Source organism: Lepidochelys kempii, chromosome 20 (genome assembly GCF_965140285.1).
Source record: "Lepidochelys kempii isolate rLepKem1 chromosome 20, rLepKem1.hap1, whole genome shotgun sequence".
Lineage (NCBI taxonomy): Eukaryota > Metazoa > Chordata > Testudines > Cheloniidae > Lepidochelys > Lepidochelys kempii.
In genome coordinates this window covers 18449249-18467429 of record NC_136399.1, presented here as the reverse complement: position 1 = coordinate 18467429, position 18181 = coordinate 18449249, and the positions used below count along the sequence as shown (strand labels likewise).

General features: G+C 44.2%; 1 protein-coding gene across 1 annotated transcript; it reads right to left on the bottom strand.

Annotated features, from left to right (window-relative positions):
- Window positions 1-6: 6 nt before the first annotated feature.
- Window positions 7-17933, bottom strand: LOC144929608 (gametocyte-specific factor 1-like; the record flags this gene model as incomplete). Its single annotated transcript, XM_078849682.1, has 5 exons — window positions 17904-17933; window positions 7553-7679; window positions 5902-5988; window positions 5381-5441; window positions 7-85 (listed from the first exon to the last, which is right to left on the bottom strand). Coding segments are annotated over exons 1-5 (366 nt in total), but the record flags the coding sequence as incomplete, so codon positions are not given.
- Between the last annotated feature and the right edge of the window lie 248 nt (window positions 17934-18181).

Genomic DNA, 18181 nt, shown 5'->3' with positions numbered 1-18181 from the left:
GGATAGGCTATACGGCAAGGACTTGGGTGCTCTCATGCCTGACATTAGGTTACTCTTTTGTTCCATTACTACGCTGGACCCAGGGCTGAAAGAGATCAAATACGAATTATCCTACACATGTGTACTTCTTTTAGCCAAGTACCTTTTACTATAAATATTCAAGTATTCTTCTAAAACTGAAGACAACAGAGTATGTTAATTTAAACAAACCTTCATGCAATCAGAACAGTTACTTCTCCTCACAAAGGCTAGAGAAAAGTGTACAACATGTTGATGCCATCTACTTTGACTAAAATCCCCAGAATCAGTCATCCAGACAAGAAAGAAATAAGCCAAAGACAGCAAGAAAAACCAGAGTTAAAGCTTGATTATCAGTATTGCACTGCCCTCAACTGTAAATGGCATCTCAGCACACATGCCCTAGTCATCTCTATACATGCAGACTTCATGCAGACGTCTAACAGTGAATGCCAGTGAAAATGAGATAGGATCAGAGGCTAAAATAGGGAAAGAAAAAGTTAAAAATTACTTAGACAAGTTAGATGTCTTCAAGTCAGCAGGGCCTGATGAAATACATCCTAAAATATTCAAGGTGCTGACTGAGGAGATATCTGAGCCATAAGCAATTATCTTTGAAAAGACATGGAAGACAGGAGATTCCAGAGGACTAGAAAAGAGGCAAATATAGCGCCAAATCTATAAAAAGGGGAATAAGGACAACCTGAGGAATTACAGACCAGTCAGCTTAACATCAGTACCCGAGAAGATAATGGAGCAAATAATTAAGCAATCAAATTGCTGAATCCTAGAAAATAATAAGGCGATAAGGAACAGTCAGCATGGATTTGTCAAGAACAAATCGTGGCAAAACCAACCTAATAGCTTTCTTTGACAGTGTAACAAGCCTTGTGGATGGGGGAGGGTAATGGTAGATGTGGTGTATCTTAAGTTTAATAAGGCTTTTGATATGGTCTCGCATGACCTCCTCATAAACAAACTAGGGAAATACAACCTAGATGGAGCTCCTCCAAGGTGGGTGAATAACTGTTTGGAAAATCGTTCCCAGAGAGTAGGTGGCTCACAGTCAAGCTGGAAGGGCATACTGAGTGGGGTCCCACAGGGATCAGTTCTGGGTCCAGTTCTGTTCAGTATCTTCATCAGCAATTTAGATAATGGCATAGAGAGCACATTTATAAAGTTTGCAGACAATACCAAGCTGCAAGGGTTACAAGTACTTTGGGGGACCGGATTAAAATTCAAAATGATCTGGACAAACTGGAGAAATGGTCTGAAGTAAATAGGATGTGCAACACTCCATAGTCATCATAGTATTATTATTAGGATGATTATGGCATAATTATGATGTTTTGTACAAGTTCGTCATGTAAGGTGTCATTGGAAAAATTATGATTTGCTGAATATGATTATCCTATTTGTATGCATGTATCATTTTTGTATCTGAAGTTATGAATATTGACTAGGTATCTGTATTTCAAAGGGGCTTACTCTGGAAAACACCCACAGCCAGCCTTTCAGGTTCAACAATGAAGAAGCCAAACAGTGCTAATGGCTCATCAACAAAGACAATGGGCTGTGGAATAGCTTAGCCTTCCTGTGGAAGGCCAGTCTGTAAGTTATGGCTGCTATGACTCTGCAAGGGCATGTGACCAGACCATGCTTCTGGACTCCATTTGGGGTACCTGAATTTTTCCACAAACTGGTCTGGGAACCAAGTTTGAAACAGAAAAGGAGTACTTGTGGCACCTTAGAGACTAACCAATTTATTTGAGCATGAGCTTTCGTGAGCTACAGCTCACTTCATCGGATGCATACCGTGGAAACTGCAGTAGACTTTATATACACACAGAGAATATAATGGCTCTAGACTGTTCTCAATGGTAGCAGATGACAGAACGAGGAGTAATGGTCTCAAGTTGCAGTGGGGGAGGTTTAGATTGGATATTAGGAAAAACTTTTTCACTAAGAGGGTGGTGAAACACTGGAATGTGTTACTTAGGGAGGTGGTAGAATCTCCTTCCTTAGAGGTTTTTAAGGTCAGGCTTGACAAAGCCCTGGCTGGGATGATTTAACTGGGAATTGGTCCTGCTTCGAGCAGGGGGTTGGACTAGATGACCTTCTGGGGTCCCTTCCAACCCTGATATTCTATGATTCTATGATTCTAATATGAAACAATACCTCCTCCCACCCCACTGTCCTGCTGGTAATAGCTTATCTAAAGTGATCATCAGGTTGGGCCATTTCCAGCACAAATCCAGGTTTTCTCACCCTCCACCCCCCCACACATCCGATGAAGTGAGCTGTAGCTCACGAAAGCTCATGCTAGGAAATGGCCCAACCTGATGATCACTTTAGATAAGCTATTACCAGCAGGACAGTGGGGTGGGAGGAGGTATTGTTTCATATTCTCTGTGTGTATATAAAGTCTGCTGCAGTTTCCATGGTATGCATCCGATGAAGTGAGCTGTAGCTCACAAAAGCCCATGCTCAAATAAATTGGTTAGTCTCTAAAGGTGCCACAAGTACTCCTTTTCTTTTTGCGAATACAGACTAACACGGCTGTTACTCTGAAGTTTGAAACAGAGCTCCTGCCATATGAAAAAGCTATATAAGGCAAGGAGTGACATTGTTGGTTGTTCTTCACTTCCCCACAACTCAACAGAGAGAAGCTCTAAAAGAAAAAGTCTTAGAAGCTTAGGGTAGGAGATCCCAAGCTGCAAAACAAATGCAGCTTGTCCCTTAAGAATCTGCAAGCCTGACTGTATCATCAACCAGGGTGAGAATTTGTTAATTCATATCCAATCTTTCTAGTATTTTCGGCTTACAGTTTGCAGTTCTGTTTATTTACTAGGTAATCTGCTTTGGTCTGTTTTCTATCACTTATAATCTCTCTTTTGTAGTTAAACCTTTTTGCTTTATCTAAACTGGTATGCCTGTGACCAAAGTGTCTGGGGGGAAATCTCAGCCTGGTTAACACAAGTATGCATTGTCCTCTCCACACTGAGGGAATGGCGAACTGGGTAATAAATTCATACTGATTGGGGTTTTGATCAGGGCGGGATGGTACAGCTCTGGGGTCCCAGACTGGGGGTTATTTTGGCTGTAGCCTCTCTATTGCTGGATCATGCAGTGGCTGTCCAAAGCCTGCATGAAACTGCAGCTGGGTGTGTCCCTGCCTGTGTGAATGCTGCTGGGAGTGTAGGTCCAGGAGCAGTCTATAGCCTGTCACAGCAGCACAGTGCTGAGAGGGAGCCCAGGCTGGTGAGTCAGTGGGCTCAGTGGAACCCCAGTCCCAGGTGGCACCCCTGGGGAAGCCGTCACAGGATGAAATTCAATAAGAACAAATTCAGAGTACTCCACTATCAGTTGCACACATACAAAATGGGAAATGACTGCCTAGGACGGAGTACTGAAGAAAAGGATCTGAGGGTCATACTGGATCACAAGCTAAATAGGAGTCAACATCATTCTGAGATGCATTAGCAGGAGTGTTGTAAGCAAGACGCGAGAAGTAATTCTACTGCTCTAGTCCATGCTGATTAAATGTCATCTGGAGTATTGTGTCCAATGATTGGTGCCACATTTCAGGAAAGATGTGGACAAATTGAAGGAAGTTCAGAGAAGAGCAACAAAACTGATTAAAGGTCTAAAAAACATGACCTATGGGGGAAGATTGAAAAAAATTGGGTTTGTTTAGCCTGGAGAAGAGAAGACTGAGGAGGGACATAACGGTTTTCAAGTAGATAAAAGGTTGCTACAAGGAAAAGGGAGAAAAACTGTTCTCTTTAACCACTGAGAATAGGACAAGAAACAATGGGCTTAAATTTCAGCAAGGGCGGTTTAGGTTTGACAGGAAGTTTTTCCTTTTGTCCAAGTGGTTGAGCACTGGAATAAATTGCTTAGGGAGGTTGCAGAATCTCCATCACTGGAGATTTTTAAGAGTAGGTTAGACAGACATCTGTGAGGGATGGTCTAGATCAGTGGTTTTCAAACTCTTTTTCTGGTGACCCAGTTGAAAAAAACTGTTGATGCCCGCGATCCAAAGGAGCTGGGGATGAGGAGTCTGGGGTGTGGGCTGCGGCCAGAAATGAGGGGCTCAGAGTGTGGGAGGGGGTCAGGGCTCTGGGCTGGGGCTGCAGGAGCGGGCTCTGGGTTTGGGGGGTTCAGAGCTGGGACAGGGGTGTGGTGTTACTTAGGGAGGCTCCTGGTCAGCGGTGCAGCTGGGGTGCAGAGGCAGGCTTCCTGCCTTTCCTGGCACTGCGGACAACGCTGCACCCCGGAAGCGGCCAGCACCATGTCCGGCTCCTAGGCGCAGGGGTGCAAGCAGCTCCGCATGGCTCTCGCCCACAGGCATTGCCCCACCCAGCTCCCACTGGCCGGGAACTGGCCAATGGGAGTGCAGAGCCGGTGCTCGGGGCGGGGGCAGCGCATGGAGCCCTGGGGCTCACCCCCCACCTAGGAGCTGGACCTGCTGCTGGCCGCTGCCAGGGCACAGTGCAGTGTCGGAACAGCTAGGGACTAGCCTGCCTTAGCTGGGCAGCACCACCGACGGGACTTTTAACAGCCCGGTCAGCAGTGCTGACGAGAGCCGCCGCGGCCCAGTGCCTTTCATTCCGCAACCCAGTTCTGGGTCACGACCCGCAGTTTGAAAACCACTGGTCTAGATAATACTTAGTCCTGCCATGAGTGCATGGGACTGGACTAGAGGACTTTGAGGTCCCTTCAGTCCTACAATTCTATGTCACTGTTACAGGCTGTAGAAGTTCATATGTTGATGACCTCTGATTAGAGAGGTAAGGCACAGTACAATGATTTGGGTGTTCAGGGGTGAGACAGAGATAATGACCAGACACATTATGCTTCATTTTCCAATCCTGCATTGTGATTACACAAACAACAAAATGATTATTTCTGACTCAGGTCATGAGAGATTAGATTAGCTGTCAGAAGTTTAAGCCTAAATTGCTTAACAGCTGACATCAGTCTGCATTTCTATCAAGCCCAGCAGAACAGTTTAGTGTTTAATAACCCCCCCAACAAATACAGAACCAGTGGGGATTGAACCCAGGACCATCCGCACTAATAGTACTACAGTAGAACTAGAGGAGTAACCATTATCTGGTAGCAACAGTATGTTCTTATACTCTCCTATGGATCTGCCACTAAAAGGAGACAGGAAACATTGACCCAGGGGCACAGGAATGTTGAGTCATGCCAGTGGGAACGCCCCCACCATCACCCCAAAAATAGAATTCATAAAGTAAATTGCATCTTCCCAACAACACAGCAGCATGAGTTCAAAGTAGTTTGAAAGCACATCTTTTATGGAAAGCACTGTCACAAGAAATACACCTTTTGCTACCTGTTTACGCCACTACTGAACGTGCCCCAAACGAAAGCAGAATTTGATTGCTCCTGTAGATCTGCCAAAAGGAAATAGACATCATTGTGGCTCAGTACCGAGTAACTTCTGCAAGCGTCATAGCAACATCAAATAAGAAATATGGCAGAGACGCTGCTAGGTTTACAAAACGGAATGAGAATTTTTTAAGGCTTGGCATAAGTGACAGCAAAGCAGACATTTAACTGAGAAATATAAAGTGTAAAGGTTATCATCAATTTCCATTTTCATCAAAGCACAGATGGTGCAACAGACTATATGGAAAACAACAGAAGTTTTGTAGAGAATAGAAGGCATGTGGAAGAGCCTGTGAAGCAGGAGAACTTCATTTGTTCAGAGACAGTATAATTGGGTGTCCCAACACATGATCTGTGCAGAAGAATCTATGGGACCTCTCTCTCCTAGTCCATGTGACTTCTTTGGGGACAAGAAGAAGGGAATAGCAGGCGCTGACAGCCCGTGTCATCAACCTACGTCCTTACCTCTATCCCAATCTTCGTCACATGGGGGTGGCTGCCACATGCTGACAATGTTCATCTTCTCTCCCTGGCAGTTATTTGACTGACTCACTTAAAGCAAAGAAGAGTCTTAGTGAGAAAATCTTTTTGGATAAAATAAAATCCTATTTTAGGTACATTAATCATTTTTTGACCTGGCTGTAGAATAGCTCTAGGCCTTGGAGAGGAGCAGCATACACTGGAAGCTGATCAGGTACTCCCCTAGTCTTAGGAGCAAAACTCTTGAGGCCAGGGATGGGCATCTTGAAGGTAGCAAAGGGATACAAAATCCATGAGAACCCTTTGGTGGGCCATACCTTAAGAGGCTATATATTGTCTAACTCAGAAAGGTTTGTACAACACCGAATGTTTGGCAAGCCAAATCAAATGATCTGGCAGGGTGGATGTGGCCCCCATTTGCCAATGCCTGTTTTAGGCCTTTTCTAAAGCTAAACAATTCTGCACACATTTTTCAGCAATGGTGCAGCTGCTCCAACATACGAATTGGGAGAGGGTTCAGGTGTGTTTCTACTGTCATGTCACAAAAATCTTCTCAGGGTTTTTTCACTACTGTCATGCTCTAAGCCCTGTCTACATTAACACGCACATCATTGCTATCTTCAGTACAACTCTACATTTGCCAGAGAATAGGTACGTTTTCCAGTGTAGTGATAGCCATATAGATATATCAGTGGGGGGAAGAACTGGAACATGACCCACATAACCAAGTGATTTAGGTGCTGGGCTGACAGACCTGGATAGTGAACTCCTCATCACAGAGCAGACAGCATGGGCAGTGGTAGGGAAGCTTCTCCATAGTCCCCTCCCCAACTTGCCCCACTCTGAACTGGAGGAACCCAACTCCTGTTGGGAAAGTTATTTAGCCTCCCTGGCTCAGTCATGGCTTTTCTGCTAAGATAGTCAAGAAGGATGTAACAGAAGTGAGGATTGTTATGATCTAGACACTTGTCCATTAAGAACTGGACTGAGACCAATTTATTTCACATATGCCACTAGACAGGCTATAAAGATTTTTGGTCACTATCAGATCAGATCTGCACTGGAGACCCACCCCTCTCATGGCCACTATCTTTCCTCTCTAAGCCATCCAGATTCCCAACTAGATCTCATTCAACACACACAGTTTATGGCATAATGCACAGTTCCCATTTTAATGCTAAAATCTCTGGCAGATAACACATGTAATACAAGCCAGTTGCCTCTCAGATGCTTAGGAGAATTTGCATGGACACAGAATGAATGAAACTCAAGCCTTCAAGGACTCCTGCTGCTTCAGGATCATGAAGCACTACAGCTAAAGGTTTCAGAGTAACAGCCGTGTTAGTCTGTATTCGCAAAAAGAAAAGGAGTACTTGTGGCACCATAGAGACTAACCAATTTATTTGAGCATGAGCTTTCGTGAGCTACAGCTCACGAAAGCTCATGCTCAAATAAATTGGTTAGTCTCTAAGGTGCCACAAGTACTCCTTTTCTTTTTACAGGTAAAGGGTTGCTTATGGAATAATAGAGCATTAAAACAATCTAACATTAACAGCAGAAGTTACGTTAGAACTCCGTTAGCCCAAGAGTTCCCAAAGTGAGTTTACAGAGCCGAAGGAGTCTAATATTTTCTCACCAATGTGCTCCTCAATGAAGCTTTTGTCATCACAGCTTGATATATGACGGCTGATCTCAGCTCTGGGAACCTGATGGCGGGCATTAAAGGGGCATGTGGCTAGCTGCTTTGCAATTTCAGGGTGGTTCTAGAGAAACAGAAAAAGCATGTGCTATCTCACTGAATTCATCCAAACCCTTGTGTTTTCTAATCACTAGTGAAGGGTTTGTGCAATCTGCATCCTGAAATAGGTTGAAAAAATTAAAACAAGGAAAGTCAAACTTAGTTCAGGTCCTGAGCACAAAAGCAGTGGAAAAACAGCAAAGCATATGCATCCTTTATGATACAGCCTATGTTTGTTTATTTTCACATTTAAACTACGCCCTGCATTTATCTGATTGAAGATCAGCCCCAGAAGAAGCACAGTGAAACTGTTGCAGTGTCATCACTGGCATGGTTCAGTGCACAGATGAAATTGCCCTAAAAACCCTACATGGGGAGTAAGTGCTTTGAAACCCTAAATAATTCAGCCACTTTATTTTTAAATTAAGTAAGAGACAAACTAGAGAACAAGAAGAAAATCCAGGAAAGTGTGATTGATGGAGGCAACCTAGTGACAGAGGATGTGGAAAAAGCTAATGTACTTTTTTTGCCTCTGTCTTCACGAACAAGGTCAGCTCCCAGACTACTGCACTGGGCAGCACAGCATGTGGAGGAGGTGACCAGCCCTCTGTGGAGAAAGAAGTGGTTCGGGACTATTTAGAAAAGCTGGGCGAGCACAAGTCCATGGGGCTGGATATGCTGCATCCGAGAATGCTGAAGGAGTTGGCGGATATGACTGCAGAGCCATTGGCCATTCTCTTTGAAAACTCATGGCGATCGGGGGAGGCCCCAGATGACTGGAAAAAGGCTAATGTAGTGCCCATCTTTAAAAAAGGGAAGAAGGAGGATCCTGGGAACTACAGGCCAGTCAGCCTCACCTCAGTCCCTGGAAAAATCATGGAGCAGGTCCTCAAGGAATCAATTCTGAAGCACTTAGAGGAGAGGAAAGTGATCAGGAACAGTCAGCATGGATTCACCAAGGGCAAGTCATGCCTGACTAATCTAATTGCCTTCTATGACGAGATAACTGGTTCTGTGGATGAAGGGAAAGCAGTGGACGTGTTATTCCTTGTCTTTAGCAAAGCTTTTGACATGGTCTCCCACAGTATTCTTGCCAGCAAGTTAAAGAAGTATGGGCTGGATGAATGAACTATAAGGTGGATAGAAAGCTGGTTAGATTGTCGGGCTCAACGGGTAGCGATCAATGACTCTATGTCTAGTTGGCAGCCAGTATCAAGTGGAGTGCCCCAAGGGTTGGTCCTGGGGCTGGTTTTGTTCAGTATCTTCATTAATGATCTGGAGGATGGTGTGGATTGCACACTCAGAAAGTTTACAGATGACACTAAACTGGGAGGAGTGGTAGATACGCTGGAGGGCAGGGATAGGATACAGAGGGACCTAGACAAGTTGGAGCATTGGGCCAAAAGAAATCTGATGAGGTTCAACAAGGACAAGTGCAGAGTCCTGCACTTAGGACAGAAGAATCCCATGCACCTAGTCCCCAGACTAGGGACCGAATGGCTCGGCAGCAGTTCTGCAGAAAAGGACCTAGGGGTGACAGTGGACAAGAAGCTGGATATGAGTCAACAGTGTGCCCTTGTTGCCAAGAAGGCCAATGGCATTTTGGGATTTGTAAGTAGGGGCATTGCCAGCAGAGCTAGGGACGTGTTCGTTCCCCTCTACTCGACATTGGTGAGGCCTCATCTGGAGTACTGTGTCCAGTTTTGGGCCCCACTCTACAAGAAGGATGTGAAAAAATTGGAAAACGTCCAGCGGAGGGCAACAAGAATGATGAGGGGACTGGAACACATGACTTATGAGGAGAAACTGAGGGAACAGGGATTGTTTAGTCTGTGGAAGAGAAGGAAGAGGGGGGGGATTTGATAGCTGCTTTCAACTACCTGAAAGGGGGTTCCAAAGAGGATGGATCTAGACTGTTCTCAGTGGTACCAGATGACAGAACGAGGAGTAATGGTCTCAAGTTGCAGTGGGGGAGGTTTAGGTTGGATATTAGGAAAAACTTTGTCACTAGGAGGGTGGTGAAGCCCTGGACTGGGTTACCTAGGGAGGTGGTGGAATCTCCTTCCTTAGAGGTTTTTAAGGTCAGGCTTGACAAAGCCCTGGCTGGGATGATTTAGTTGGGGATTGGTCCTGCTTTGAGCAGGGGGTTGGACTAAATGACCTCCTGAGGTCCCTTCCAACCCCGATATTCTATGATAAGTCTCTGCCTGCGCTAGAGCTTAAGTCTTTGCAGTTAATTTAACCCTTCTGAAACAGGAGGGAAGTTACTCAATGTTCCAGCTGAGGCCACGTCTATATTGGGAGCATTTTGCCAGTACAGGTAAACTAGTGTGGACATAGAAGAGCACTACTGTCCCCCACTTAATGAAGAGCCTTTACCCTTAGAAAAGAGCAAGAATACAAAGAGGACGAACCCACTGCTCAGGCTTGCTCTGCATGGCTTTTCTATCACTATAGCGATGTTGGCTAGGGGTGTGATTCCTAACCAATACAATCATACCAGGACATCATCTTAACACGTGGATGCAGTTATACCGACATAAGTGTGCTTATACCTGTACAACTAATATACACTAGCACTGGAGAGCTTAAAATAAGATACTAGACTGAGAGGACAAAAGAAAGGAGCAGATTCTCCTCTTAAATATACAGCATTCTCGCCCAGGATAGAAGACTGAGAAGAGGGACTTGCAGACAGATGTACACTGAATAGAGTTATTAGCAATATAAAAAAAAGATGGCTTAGCAGCTCTCCTGCTCTGATTGCAAAGTAAAGATTTAACTGCAACATCAGATCGCTTCTGCTTTGGCCAGCCAGAAGGCATCCGTATAACACTGGCTGCATTTGCTCCATGGCCTGTATTGGGAAGTAAATACCCTGGTCCCATGAGTGAACTGTTGGAAGAGAATAGGATCCCATCACTGAGCTAGGTATTCTGAAGAACCTGTTTCGCCTTTCTTCAGGGTAAATGCACTGATCTGAAGGGCATTACTAAATATGAACGGGATGCTTTTACGAAGTGGTAAATGGATGAGCGATATAAATATGAAATAAAGACGGCTTCTTCCAGCCTAATAGCAAGTGAATGCATCCTTCTAGCAAAAGGCAGCACAGCGTACTGAGCTCACCATGCATTAGCATTTACAAAAATATGATTTCCCAAGTGCATTAGAGACCTTAACATCCCATCCTACCTTCCTGCACTTTATAAGATGATAGGGAAACCGACAGGCCCTGATTTGATGATATTTATCATAGGGACATTGTATTAACCTCTCTGGATCCAAAGCATCAACTGGAAGAGAAGGAATAAAAAGACAAAAGAAAACATTCTGTAAAACAAGATCTAAGTTCATCATCAACACAATTAACAAGAGTGGAAACATACTAGCTACTGGAGCTGCCCTCTAACGGGGTTAAGCCATCAATTTTTAATAGCCGAGACAAAAATGCAAAACTGCTAAGTTGGCACTCACTGTGTGTACCCAACCAAATTCACTTCGGATTTTGGGTGAGTGGAATATTAAATTAAAAATTGAGGAGGGATAGCTCAGTGGTTTGAGCACTGGCCTGCTAAACCCAGGGTTGTGAGTTCAATCCTTGAGGGGGCCATTTAGGGATCTGGGGCAAAAATTGGGGATTGGTCCTGCTTTGAGCAGGGGGTTGGACTAGATGACCTCCTGAGGTCCCTTCCAACCCTGATATTCTATGAAAGCGCAATCAGTAGTGCAGAGTGGCCAGTACATATGAATTACTATACTTATGCAGAACAGTGAGCTGGAAATAAACATTACTATAAAAACCCTTGAAGCTACCAAATTAGTTAGTTGTACAGCAGTGACATGCTAAGGATTGGCAGAAGCACGGCATTCTGAAGTAAATCCTTTTGCATTTACCTTCAGACTCCAAGGCCATCTCTGCTGGATTAAGAAAAAAATCAAACTCAAACAAACATGTCTGGAGTTAAGGAATGCAATTTGCAGTACAGTGCACTTGGCCCTGTAAAGTGCAGAGGTTGGCAGGTGCTTAAGAGCCCAACACTCACTGAACATAGTGAGGGGCTAAGTCACAGGCACTTTTTGAAAGCGTTCCCTCCTAGTCCATACTATGACCCAGAGACAGGCACGAATCACCTTAATCACTTAACAGTTACACAGAAGGGACAAGGTAGGGGAGGACCAACTTCTGATAGTGAGACACACAAGCTTTCAAGCATTCATAGACCTCTTCTTCAGGATTCAGTTTGTGTCCGTGCAGCAGCTTTCTTGCCATCACAAATGTGTCTCCCCTCACACCTTCCATGCTATTTATACACGTTTTTATCAGTGTACAGAGGGCATGCACAGAAAGGAACATGGACCAACGGACAGTGGGAGGTTTTCTAGATAGCTGGAAGTAAGGAGGATGGGCCAGATTGATTACATAAATCAGTGTTTTTCAACCTTTTTGATACCAGGGACCAGCTGAGAATCATAGAATATCAGGGTTGGAAGGGACCTCAGGAGGTCATCTAGTCCAACCCCCTGCTCAAAGCAACACCAACACCAACTAAATCATCCAAGCCAAGGCTTTGTCAAGCCGGGTCTTAAAAACCTCTAAGGATGGAGTTTCCACCATCTCCCTAGGTAACCCATTCCAGTGTTTCACCACCCTCCTAGTGAAATAGTGTTTCCTAATATCCAACCTAGACCTCCCCCAACTGCAACTTGAGACCATTGCTTCTTGTTCTGTCATCTGCCACCACTGAAACAGCCTTGCTCTATCCTCTTTGGAACCCCCCTTCAGGTAGTTAAAGGCTGCTATCAAATTCCCCCTCACTCTTCACTTCTGCAGACTAAATAACCCCAGTTCCCCCAGCCTCTCCTTGTAAGTCATGTGCCCCAGCTCCTTAATAATTTTTGTTGCCCTCCGCTGGACTCCCTCCAATTTGTCCACATCCCTTCTGTAGTGGGGGACCAAAACTGGACGCAACACTCCAGGTGTGGCCTCACCAGTGCCAAATGGAGGGGAATAACCACTTCTCTAGATCTGCTGGCAATGCTCCTACTAATACAGCCCAATATACCATTGGCCTTCTTGGCAACAAGGGCACACTGCTGACTCCTATCCAGCTTCTCATCCACTGTAATCCTCAGGTCCTTCCCATGCACTGTAGCAGTGCATGGGATTTCCTTCCTTCCTTCCTAAGTGCAGAACTCTGCACTTGTCCTTGTTGAACCTTATCAGATTTCTTTTGGCCCAATCCTCCAATTTGTCTAGGTCACTCTGGACCCTTCCCTACCTTCCAGCGTATCTACTTCTCCTCCCAGTTTAGTGTCATCTGCAAACTTGCTGAGGGTGCAATTAATCCCATCATCCAGACCATTAATAAAGATGTTGAACAAAACCAGCCCCAGGACTGACCCCTGGGGCACTCCGCTTGATACCAGCTGCCAACTAGACATGGAGCCATTGATCACTACCCGTTGAGCCCGACAATCTAGCCAGCTTTCTATCCACCTTATAGTCCATTCATCCAATCCACACTACTTTAACTTGCTGGCAACAATACTGTGGGAGACCGTATCAAAAGTTTTGCTAAAGTCAAGATATATCACATGCACTGCTTTCCCCATATCCACAGAACCAGTTCTCTCATCCTGGAAGGCAATCAGGTTGGTCAGGTATCACTTGCCCTTGGTGAATCCAAAGCTTGCAGCCTTTCTAAACAGTGTCAGGGAGATCTGAGAGACAGGCCATTGAGAAAGACTGACACAGGTACTTAGGACAAATGGCTACTTGTGACGAAGTGGAAAATGTCCTAGTGTTTGCATGAATACTGTGCGCGCCTCAGTTTCCCCTATGTGTTGCACAAGTATCTAGGTGGTGGGATAAGGGTGTGTGACCTTTGCAGATACCCTGAGAGGGAAGGTACAAGTGCCATCTAGCTCCCTGGGCCCAGACAATAGTTGTATCCTGGCAACTGATTGCCGGGCCCTATCCTCTGCAAGAGCCAGTTGGAGGAATTGGAGAACAAAGGGAGGTGGAGGCCAGGTGACCGGTTTGCCTGGGGAACAGCATACAAGATGGAGGAGGGGCAACTGGGTGTGACTGCAGGTGGACTGCTGGAGGCTGGTCAGACTCCTGGTTTGGGACTCAGGAGGAGAGACCCATGGCTCTGGGTCTCCTCAAGTTGAACTTTGCTGTAACTTCCTGCTTTCTGTGCTAACAAGATTCTGCTCTATGCTGTGTTCCAAACGACTAATAAACCCTTCTGTTTTACACCGCTGGCTGAAAGTCACTCCTGACTGCTGAAGTCGGGGGTGCATGGCCCCTTTGGAGGGCATGTAAGGTTTCCCCAGGTGTCCTATTCAGGTGGCTCACTGCAGGGAGCTTATGGCGTACGACAGGGATGCTGAATGCTCTGAGCTGAAGCCCAGGAGGCTTGTCCTAGTGCGAGTGTGCCCCAAGGGGTAGTCACACTGCAAGAGGGGCCCCCCTGGTCTGGGGGCTAGTCTTCACCAGACTCACTGCAGCTGCGCTAAGGTAGGGCAGTAGTGTAAATGCACTATGAAGACCAGAGAGCACTTTCCTGTCAGCATAATTACTCTACCTCAGTGAAAGGTGGAAGCTATGACAGAACAAGAGTGTTTCCCACTGACTTAGTGCTGGTGTGGACAGCTCAGGGGGGTGGCTTTTTCATATCCGTGACAGACATAAGTGACAACAACTTAAGCGGAAGCGGAGACAAGCCCTGAACTTCATTCAATGGTTCCAGAGCACCAAGCCCGTGCATCCATGAACTACTATAGGGTGGAAAAAAGTCCTCAATGCATCAAACCAACACCATGGAGAGGGCAGCACCCTTACCTGACCATGGTACTAATTAGGGCTGTCGATTAATTACAGTTAACTCACGCGATTAACTCAAAAAAAAATTATTAAAAAAATGAATCACACAGTTACATTTCAATTGGTATTCTATTGTGTGTGTGTGTATTAAACATTTTCAGATGTTTTCTACATTTTCAAATATATTGATTTCAATTACAACACAGAATACAAAATGTACAGTGCTCACTCTATTCTATTACAAATATTTGCACTGTAAAAATGATAAACAAAAGAAATCCCATTTTTCAGTTCACTTCATACAAGTACTGAAGTGCAATCTCTTTATCGTGAAAGTGCAACTTACAAATATAGATTTTTTTGTTACATAACTGCACCCAAAAACAAACCAATGTAAAACTTTAGACCTTACAAGTCTACTCACTCCTACTTCTTGTTCAGTCAATCACGGAGAGAAACAAGTCTGTTGACATTTATGGGAGATATGCTGCCCACTACTTATTCACAATGTCACTTGAAAGTGAGAACAGGCGTTTGTATGGCACTTTTGTAGCCGGCATTGCAAGGTATTTACATGCCAGAGATGCTGAACATTCGTATGCCCCTTCCTGCCTCGGCCACTGTTCCAGAGGACGTGCTTCCATGCGGATGACACTTGTTAAAAAAAATAATGGGTTAAATAATGTGTGACTGAACTCCTTGGGGGAGAGCGGTGCGCCCCCTGCACTGTTTCACCGCACGCTGCCACAGATTTCCTGTTATAGCAGTCGCGGATGATGACCCAGCACAGGTTGTTCATTTTAAGAACACTTTCCCTGCAGATCTGACCAAACACAAAGAAGGTACCAATCTGAGATTTCTAAAGATAGCTCCAGTACTCGACCCAAGGTTTAAGAATCTGAAGTACCTTCCAAAATCTGAGAGGGACGAGGTGTGGAGCATGCTTTCAGAAGTCTTAAAAGAGCAATACTCCAATGTTGAAACTACAGATCTAAACCACCAAAAGAGAAAAGCAAACTTCTGCTGGTGGCATCTAACTCAGATGATGAAAGTGAACATGTGTTGGGCCACACTGCTTTGGATCGTTATTGAGCAGAACTCATCAGCATGGACACATTATCTCCTGCAAATGTAAACAAACTTGTTTGTCTTAGCAATTGGCTGAACAAGAAGTAAGACTGAGTGTACTTGTAGGCTCTAAAGTTTTACATTGTTTTGTTTGAGAATGCAATTTTTTTTGTACATAATTCTATATTTGCGAGTTCAACTTTCATGATAAAGAGATTGCACTATATTACTTGTATTAGGTCAAGTGAAAAACACTATTTCTTTGGTTTTTTTGTAGAGCATAAATATTTGTCATAAAAAAGAAATATAAGTGAGCACTGTACACTTTGTATTCTGTGTTGTAATTGAAATAAATATATTTGAAAATGTAGAAAACATCCACAAATGTTTAAATGGTATTTTATTATTTTTAAGTGCGCGATTACATTTTTTAATTGCTTGACAGCCCTAGTACTAACAGGATATTAATCATGTTGCGTCTGTAGCAAAACGCATTTTGGAGCCAGCCACTGGTAATAAAGTCAATTATGAATTATGGCAAGGACAGGGCCTTAATAAGAACAGTCACTTCACTGGGATGATCCCCAGGAAATTGATTTAGGCCCTGGCTGCACAAGACATGACTGTAGCTTTATAACCAGTTTGTACCCCACAAAGCAAATTTGATCTGCTAGTTGGATCATCCATTTCTCCAGACCACAGACATGCTGCAGCTGGGGGACATAGTCCACTAGGTCAATGTGGGAACCCACAAACCATGATGCACACTGTGGAGGACTGCAAAATGGCAACTTCCTGGTGGTCTTCATGCCTTGAACATCAGTGATAAGAACGCTGCGACTTGGCCGGATTGCATACACTAAATAAATAAAACAAATCACACATAGCTGCATTTATGCCCCCACTCCAGCCTTCCTGGTTCACAAAGGTTGGGTCATGATGTAGAGTATCTGCACCCAATACACTGCCTAGAAGCATTTGTCTCAGAACACCCAGTCCCGGACCCAACAACTACATATTACCCAGCCAGTCTCACACCCACCTTGAAAAACCTAGGTATTGTTTCTTGCTGTGATATTGACCCACATTATCCTTTATTGCCTCTAAAGTTTGTGTGGTTTTGAATTGCAAGACCACCACTGCACCTGGTTTTGGGTCCCAGAATGAAAGAAGTTGTGAACTGCTGCTCTAATACACAGAAGCATATATTCACCAAACTTAATGCCTATAGCGGAAAGTTACTCTACTTCCTCCTTTAACCAAGTTTAAGATATTTTCATACTTGCAAAGATCTAAGCTGTCTCTCACTGTATCTTTGCAGGATACATGAATAGAAATATAGAATTGTAGGACTGGAAGGGACCTCGAGAAGTCATCTAGTCCAGTTCCCTGCATGAATATTAGAAGCCAGCAAAGAAACACTTTCCAGAGTTGCCTTCTAAATCCATTTTACTGCTGCTGAAAGAACTGAAGCTTTGTTGGAGGACTCTTTGAGCCAGTCTCTGAGTGTCACTCTCCTCCTAAAAATATCAACCCTACAGACGAAAAATGAGGAGCTTCACAGATTTCTAAGGCCAGAAGAGACAATTATGATAATCTAGGAGTGGTTTTTAACCTGTCACCTGCAGACCCCTGGGGGTCCACAGATTATGTCAAGGATTTCCAAAGGGGTCCTGCACCTCCATTCAAAATTTTTTAGGAGTCCTCAAATGAAAAAAAGTTGAAAACTACTGATCTAGGCTGACCTTCTGTAGAACACAAGGCATAAGACTGCCATGAATTAATTCCCATTTGACCGAGAGCAGATCTTTTTGAAATCAAAATTGGATGTCTTTCTAAAATTTGATGGAGAATCTACAACAGTTAGTAATTTTTCCAATGGTTAATTATCCTCACTGTTAAAAATAAACCTTATTTCCATTCTGCGTTTTTCTAGCTTCAACTTCCAGGCACTGGAAATAATTTTAAAGTCATTTCAATTTATTCATCACAGCTATTAAGTGTCAAAGATCAACTGCACTACAGCAAGTGGTAGACTTTATATCTACGCTGTACATGCATAGGATACAAGCTTATTCTTGGGGGCCCACGTATAATGTAGGGTACCGGGAACCACGTATTCTTGTGCTCCACAGAGAAAAGGTTTCCTCCAAGATGCTAAAATCCACAGATTTTTGTCTGAAACATCCTCTTTTCCCAATACATTTAAGAGGATTCAAAGAACCAGTTCCCAAGAAAAATTAAGCCATGTATTTGGGGAGCTCAGCTATCTTTTCTTATACACACTTAAAGTAATACTCCATCCTGAGCCCCTACACCTGCCTGAGAGGTCAACACTTTTACACCTACCTTGTGGCTCATGATCTGTATGAAGAACTTTGTTCCTGATGTTTTCGTTAAAACAAACAAACAAACAAAAAACGCAAAGAGTTAGATTCTCTCCTTTCTTCACTGCAATTCATACAATTTGAATGCATCGGTCATCTAAAAAAAATCCTTCCCCCCAAGATTATAAGTCTAAATAAGACAGAATTTAAAGGACTGCACAGTCTAGAGACAACCTGAATCTCAGATTTGGTTGCCCATCAGAAAATATGTTTGCTACCCCGCCGGCCCAGCCGGGGAAA